This window comes from Sminthopsis crassicaudata, chromosome 5 (genome assembly GCF_048593235.1).
Source record: "Sminthopsis crassicaudata isolate SCR6 chromosome 5, ASM4859323v1, whole genome shotgun sequence".
In the NCBI taxonomy this organism is placed as follows: domain Eukaryota; kingdom Metazoa; phylum Chordata; class Mammalia; order Dasyuromorphia; family Dasyuridae; genus Sminthopsis; species Sminthopsis crassicaudata.
Window position 1 is genome coordinate 140,309,297 of NC_133621.1, and position 7,084 is coordinate 140,316,380.

The following is a 7,084-nucleotide window of genomic DNA, read 5'->3' on the forward strand; positions in this document are numbered from 1 at the left end:
TGCCACAAACATTTTGGCACACACAGGTCCCTTTACCCTTTTTAGTATTTCTTTGGGATATAAGCCCAGTAGTAGCACTGCTGGGCCAAAGGGTATGCACTAGCAGTATGACCTTTAAAGAGTGTTGATCAGGGGAAGAAGGGATCCTTGACCTTTATGGTTTTAAAATGTGTTTTGAGGCTAGTCTTTTACTAGGGTCCGTTTCTTTGTCAGAGGCGGAGGGACACACCAACAAGACATAGGGAACAGAATTCTCATTACTCACAAGAGAGAGGAAGAAGAGAATATGAAAGTAAATTAGGAGAGAGAAAACAGGAAGGAAGGAGGAGAAAGGAGGAGGGAGACAGAGACAGAAACAAAGAGGGAACAAGGCAGAGATGGAATCACAGAATGACAGAGAAAAAGAGAAGGAAAAAAAAAATAAGAGGTAGATTGTTTTATAATCTAAAAGACCAGAGCCTGGGTCTAAGAAAGACTTTAAAAGTAATAGAGCAATCAATCAATCAAGCAGCATTTATTAAGCATCTATTATGTGCCGAGGCACTGTTAGTCTCCAGGGAAACAAAGACAAAGATGAAACAGTCTCTACTCCCAAGGAGCTTATACTCTACTCAAACTTTTAAAATAGGGGGCCAGTTCACTGTTCCTCACACTCTGCCTCCTCCCCTCAGCCCATTTGCCATAACCTGGCCCTCGAATAAATGTCCTTGGCCGCATCTGGCCCAGGGTCTGTAGTTTGAGAACCCCTGGGAGGAAGGGAAGACAAGTACTCCTACATGCATACGCAGGATTTATACAAAATGTTTACTCTAAGGGTAGTTTCTGGAGAGAGGGCTTGGCAGCTCAGGGATGGGCATGAAAGAAGGAGATCAACAAATTCTAATGTAGAAAGTGTCACTGCAGCAAAATAGTGGCGGAATCCAACAATTCTAAGAGGTGGAAATGAGGAAGAGAACATTCCAGTAAAAAGGGGAAAGGAGGAAAGAAGTGAGAGGAAATAACAAAGTAGTGAAAGAAAGGGAAATGGAAAAATGAAGAGGAGAGAAGGAAGAAAACAGGAGAAAAGAGAGAGAAGAAAGGAATGGAATAGTGTAAAGGACTTGAGACAAAGAAAGAGAGAGAAAAAGGGGATTAAGAGGGGGGGAAAGTGAGAAATATAGAGAAAGAAATAAGGAAACTACAACTCCCAGCATGCCTTGGGTCTGTGGGGCAGGCTTTCCAAGAGTCGGAAGCAGTATTTCCAGCGGAAGTCTGACTTGACCTGTAAGTATCCTCCTCCCCCAATCCTGCCGTCCCCATGGGCAGCAAGGACTACATCACCCAGTGTCCTCCGCGCGGATCCAGCATATTCATGGAGACGAAGCGCTGGAGTTTCAGGTGAGAGCCGGACCTTTGTCTTCCGGGACTTAGAGAGGCGATGGAAGGTTCGAGGACTTCTACGCCGTCGGCTGACGCGGTGGAGGAACCAGGGGAAAACTGGGAAAATCTCTTTGGAAAGGAAGGAGCTAGGAGGATGGTTTGCCTAGGGCAGATGAGGCTGAATGGATGGCATTAGCCTGGGGGAAGGATGGGGAAGGAAAGGGAACTGGAGTCTGGAGACGTTGGTGTTAATTCTGGGAGATCTGTTAGCCTTTCTGAGCCTCAGTGTCCTCCTCTGTGAAATGGAAATAGTTCTAACATGAGGACAGTGCCCACTTTTAATAACCCAAACTACAAAATTTTGTAGTTTAAAATACAATTAAAATACAAATACATTAAAAATTTCATACTAAAAAAAACTTATCAAAAAATTAAAGATAGGAGAGATTGGAAGAGGACAAGTTGTGAATTTTTTTTAAAAATTGATCCTCTGCACTGTAACACATTTATTAACATGTGTGGGGCTGCCTGCCATGGGGGGGGGGGGAAGGAGGGAAAATTCGGAACAGAAGGGAGTATGAGGGATCGTGTTGTAAAAAATTACCCATGCGTATGTGCTGTCAAAAATGTTATAAAATTAATAAAAAAAAAAATCTCCCAATACAAAAAAAAAAAAAATTGATTCTAGAAGCAATTGGAGCCAGTGGAGTTTTTGAGTAGGGGGTGATCGGGTTAGACTAGCCCTTTAACAGAATCACTCTGATGGCTGCCTGTGAGATGCAGCAAGATACTGGGCAGGCCCGGCCGGCTGCGTGCGCATGAGGGCAAGGATTCTTCCGCCTTGTGTGGAGGGAAAGTTAAGGAGTCTCCAAAGTCCGGGCGCAGGAACTGAAGAGGTTACAGAGAATAGAAAGGAAGCTATGGGGAGGAAGGTCTTTCCAGAAAGCGGGAGGGTCAGGCAGTGATTATAAGACTGCCTTAAGTAAGAGCTGTGCTCTCAGATCTGTAGATCAGCACAGTTTTTTAAGGAAAACTCCCGACTTTCAGCTCTTGCACCTTTCCTTGCTCCTAGGACACACCCTTACTTTTCTAAAACGTAAAACTAGAAGGGACTTGATTATTAGAGAAGGGTTTGGCTAAGGATTCCAGAGAGGAAATTTTTCTGTCATAGCAAACTTACGGTCTATATGGGACCCCGAAGGCACAGGAGGGGAGTGGATGAGAGGGTGCTCCAGGGGGAAGGTAAGTCAAATGGAATGGAGTGGGTAGTGTCACCAATGAATTATGGGAATCTCTCTGTCTCTCCCAGGTGATTGTAGCATGGCCAAGCTGCCGGGCCCCCCAGCGGGCTCCCCGGAGGAGTCTTTACCCGGCTTGCAGAAGCTTCCCTGCTCTCTTTCCAACATAGCCCAGGACTTCCTGGAGGAAGAATTGAGGCTGAATGCTGAACTGGACAAGCTGCAGTTCTCAGAGCCTGTGGGCCTTATTTATAATCCCTTGAAATATGCCTTGGAGCTTCATCAGGACTATATCACCAAATACTGCCAAGGGCCCAAGGAAGTGCTATTTTTGGGCATGAATCCAGGGCCCTTTGGCATGGCCCAGACTGGGGTGAGGAGGTCTGGGAAGTGGGAGAGGGGAGGAGCAATGGTGAGGCAGGTACCTGAGTTACATGGGGAAAACACATACATATTTGAAGCAAGTAGAAAGTCTGTGAACACAATACGACTGTGGGGTCCCCCATTCTTCTGGCAAATCTATCACTCTAGAGCAGGAGTTCTTAAAATACGGCTGTCGGGCCACATGTGGCCTGCTGAGGATGAGGATGTTTATGCACCAGCCAGGTTATGGCAAATGGGCTGAGGGGCGGAGACAGAGTGTGAGCTTTTGTTTTTACTCTAGTCCGGCCCTCCCACAGTCTGAGGGACAGTGAATTGGCTCCCTATGTAAAAAGTTTGAGGACCACTGCTCTAGATACTTTTTCTACTTCACAGATGGTTGATAGCCAAGCTTATTAATTATGGTTCCATTTCATCTTTTTTTAATCTACTAATTGCCTCTGGAAGCCTTGACTTCCATCACTTGTAGCCCTTCAGCCCCAGTGCTGCACTTTGATTTCTGCCCCCTCTTAGGTCTAGAAAAGGAAAAAGAGGAAAATCCTTTCATTCCTTTCCCCCTCCTGAGGGGTAATCCTGAGAAAGAACTCGGTTCTTTTCAAAGAGAAAAAGAAGAACTCAAATAGGGAAGGAGGGAGGTAAGAGACAGAGGGGGATATTGGACTGGGCTCAATTATAGTAGTTACTGCGGAGTGTCAAAATGACTGCACATTTTCTAGGATGAGTAAATGCCCTCTTAGAAGGGATTACAATCATTTGAAGGTGTGATCTCTAGAGCAGAAGTCTTATTCATTTTTACTGACCCCAAATAATAATAATTGACTCTCTACTCACCCTCCTTGTCTGGGTCCCAGGAACTGCCTGCTTCTCCCTGTCCCCAACTCCTTTTATTTTTTTCCCATTGGCAAAATGCATTTTGTTGCAAAATGCATTTTCTTGGAATAATCTTAGAAATAAGGTCTTGCTTTTTCTCTCCATCCCTACTCCTTCATCCCTCTGTGAAAAAAAGATTGCTTCTAAAAAAGTAAAGCTTTAGACTATATGGGCATTAGGCCATATACACATTCCTTTCCCCTCTTCTTCTTGATCCTTGCTGTTATACCTTGACTCAGAAGATCACAGTATAACAAAGGGAGCCCAGCTCCGGAGGTCAGTGGGAGGAGGAGGTACAGATAGATATCTCTCAACTTCCAGTGACAAGTTTCAGCACCTAGAGGTTTGAGAACTAGGAGGAAGGTGATGGAGGGGGGATCAGTTTTGTCCTATGTGTGTGTGTGTGTTTATACACATATACTCATATTCTTATATACCTATATTCATATACATATATATTTTAAGCATACATAATATATGTATATAAATAGATGTACATGTATTTATCTATATCTACATATCTAATATATATGAATATGTACACCACCCATCATTTTACATTGAATCCTTCCAATCCTGACTTCTTATCCATTTCTGTCCATAGGACTTTTCCCAACATTATGTTCTAGGTAGCTTTAATGCATTCCTATCTAGAAATATTCATAGACTAGTATTTATGCTAATCTCCTGCAATAAAATGTTGGTAAGAATTATGGAATTAATTCTTATTGGAAATTGGAGTAGAGAAGCCAGATAGTTTTCTAGTACCCAGTCACTCTGCTTTCCTACCTTCCAGGGAGAGATGGATAGAAATCTGAGATTAGATTCCTCAGGGAGAGTAGAAAGGGGAAATTATACCATAACCATAGGATTACAAGGTGCTAACTGTATTCTGTCATTAACCTTATGGTTCTCATGTCTTGCTTTCTTCCCAGGTGCCCTTTGGGGAAGTATCTGTGGTCCGGGATTGGTTGGGCATTGTGGGGACAGTGTTAACCCCACCCCAGGAACACCCCAAGCGGAGAATTTTGGGGCTGCAGTGCCCCCAGTCGGAGGTGAGCGGTGCTCGCTTTTGGGGCTTTTTCCGTGCCCTCTGTGGGCAACCTGAGACCTTCTTCAAACACTGCTTTGTCCACAATCTATGTCCTCTTCTTTTCTTGGCCCCTTCTGGGCGCAATCTCACCCCTGCGGATCTGCCTGCCAAGCAAAGGGAACAGCTCCTGGGAGCCTGTGATACTGCTCTTCGACGCCAGGTGCAACTTCTGGGTGTTCGCCTGGTGATAGGAGTGGGGCGGCTGGCAGAACAACGGGCTCGCCGAGCACTGGCAGACATTGTGCCTGAGGTTCAGGTAGAAGGGCTCCTGCACCCTTCTCCTCGAAGCCCACAGGCCAACCGGGGATGGGAGGCTGTGGCCAGAGAACGGCTGAAGGAGTTGGGTCTCATGCCTCTGTTGACAGTTGAATGATGTGCCCAAAATGTGCCTGTTTATGGGCTGAAGACAGTAGGGAAAAGCCATTGTTCTCAAACATAGAAATTTCATGCTGTGTTGAACATATATGTAATAAGGTGCTATTTGTACATACAACATCTTGACCAACTCCTGTCTAGGGAGCTGGAAAACGGTCACTTTTATTCTCTAAACTCTTTACACTATTTTAGCCATAACACTATTTATCTCACTCTCCCTTCTATTTCAGTGCTTCTTCTCTCCTTTGAGTCATTCCTTTCCTTTTTGGTACCCAATACACTACAGGGAGTTGCCAAGTACACACTTTTCCAGATAACATACTTTCTCTCTTCCTCCTCCTTGGTGATCTAGCTAAGTGGTTTCTGGTGATGTATTAGCACATACAGGGGATTAACTTGCTCTTCTCAGAGAGAAGCCCCAACCACAAGCCATGTCTATCTCTAGAAAACTTTGGTCTTGCCCATTTAGGATAAGGGTATGAGAAATGGGCATTATTGCAAAGGAGAGATCAAGGTTAGAGTTGGAGAAGGCTTTCTGACCCTGGAAAGTTGGAGGCACTGAAATGCACTACTAAGAAGAGACATTTCTGTTCGTGAAGATTTTTTAATAACAAGATATTTTCATATTCATACTTTTTGGTAAAGAATTGTTCTGCTCAGGTGGATCTGATGACCTCTAGGAAAACTTTTTTTTTAGCCTGAAAACTTTATTCTGGATGCATTAAATCTCTAATCCCTCTTTGCTGTTTCCTTTTTTTATTTATCTCTCAAGAAGTTTAGGCTCCTGACAGTTTCTGTTCTGTAGGATTAAGGGAGAGCATGTATAACCGGCTGGTTCAGACTGGTTCTGTTAGTATAGATTGGATCTTGAAACAAAATGAGACATTCAGGATATTCAGCAATTAATAAAAAGAAATCTATTTAGCATAGCATAGAAATGATATTCACAAAGATATTACAGTACTAAGCTTGTGTAGACAAGGTCCCTTTGGCCTCCATGTAGAAACCCATTTGGTCAACAGAGCTAAATGGGGACTCAGGTGACCTTGAGATATCCACCAAAGTCCTGACTCCTTATGTAGGTGGATCTCTTCTAATAGGTCACTAGGGAATGCCCAGTTAATAAACCAAAGCCTGCATCAACAGAGATGATTTTTTAGCTTTAGCCTCCTAGGCCAATTGTCTTGGAATAGTTTATTTTTTTTTTAGGAAAAGAACTAGTTAAACTTATGAGTAGTAAACAGAAACCCTAATGATCCTGCCGCAGAAACCATAAAGGATTCTCTCCTTTCATTCTGGAAGCAGTGATCCTATTAAAAGCCTGTTTAGTCCTTGGGAGAGAAGTCACAACTCCTAGCCAAATGTTAAAGACAAATCTCCATTTGGCATCCTCCTGCATCCCTCTAGGGAAGATTAGACAAGCTGAATCCAGGGTTATTTTCAAACTTGTCAAAAATGGGAAGGTATTGAAATTTGAGTTAACATCCCTTGGAACCAACTTCTAACTTTGAAAGATAATCTGGTAATAGTTCTTAACCTACTGATAATTACTGTGAGAGAAAAGTGAATAGCTCTGTCTGCAGGGGCCTGTATTAGCATTACCAAAGAAACTTCCATAGTGGGTAAATGCATATTGAGAACCTGCTACATGTAAAATAGTCTCAGGTGCCATGGGGAATAGAAAATTAATGTCTTGGTTTCTGCTTTTAAGGAGCTTAAAATTCTTGAAACTAGACATGTGGGCCTAACTTGACTAAGAGGTAGAAAA

At 43.4% G+C, this 7,084-nt stretch overlaps 1 protein-coding gene across 2 annotated transcripts; it reads left to right on the forward strand.

The window, feature by feature from the left end:
- The first annotated feature begins 1,255 nt into the window (after positions 1–1,255).
- Positions 1,256–6,055, forward strand: SMUG1 (single-strand-selective monofunctional uracil-DNA glycosylase 1). Of its 2 annotated transcripts, none has more exons than XM_074268296.1 (3): positions 1,256–1,377; positions 2,669–2,970; positions 4,784–6,055. In XM_074268296.1, exons 2-3 carry the CDS (start codon positions 2,680–2,682, stop codon positions 5,312–5,314), a joined length of 822 nt encoding a protein of 273 aa, XP_074124397.1. In that variant the 5' UTR covers positions 1,256–1,377; positions 2,669–2,679; the 3' UTR covers positions 5,315–6,055. The 2 variants fall into 2 exon arrangements, with proteins under 2 accessions (XP_074124397.1, XP_074124396.1); XM_074268295.1 differs by lacking the exon at positions 1,256–1,377 and adding an exon at positions 1,398–1,424.
- The last annotated feature ends 1,029 nt before the right edge of the window (positions 6,056–7,084 follow it).

Coding starts and splice junctions, on each gene's coding strand:
- SMUG1 (XM_074268295.1), top strand. Junction 2,971..4,783: donor TTGGCATGGCCCAGACTGGG/GTGAGGAGGTCT, acceptor CTTTCTTCCCAG/GTGCCCTTTGGGGAAGTATC.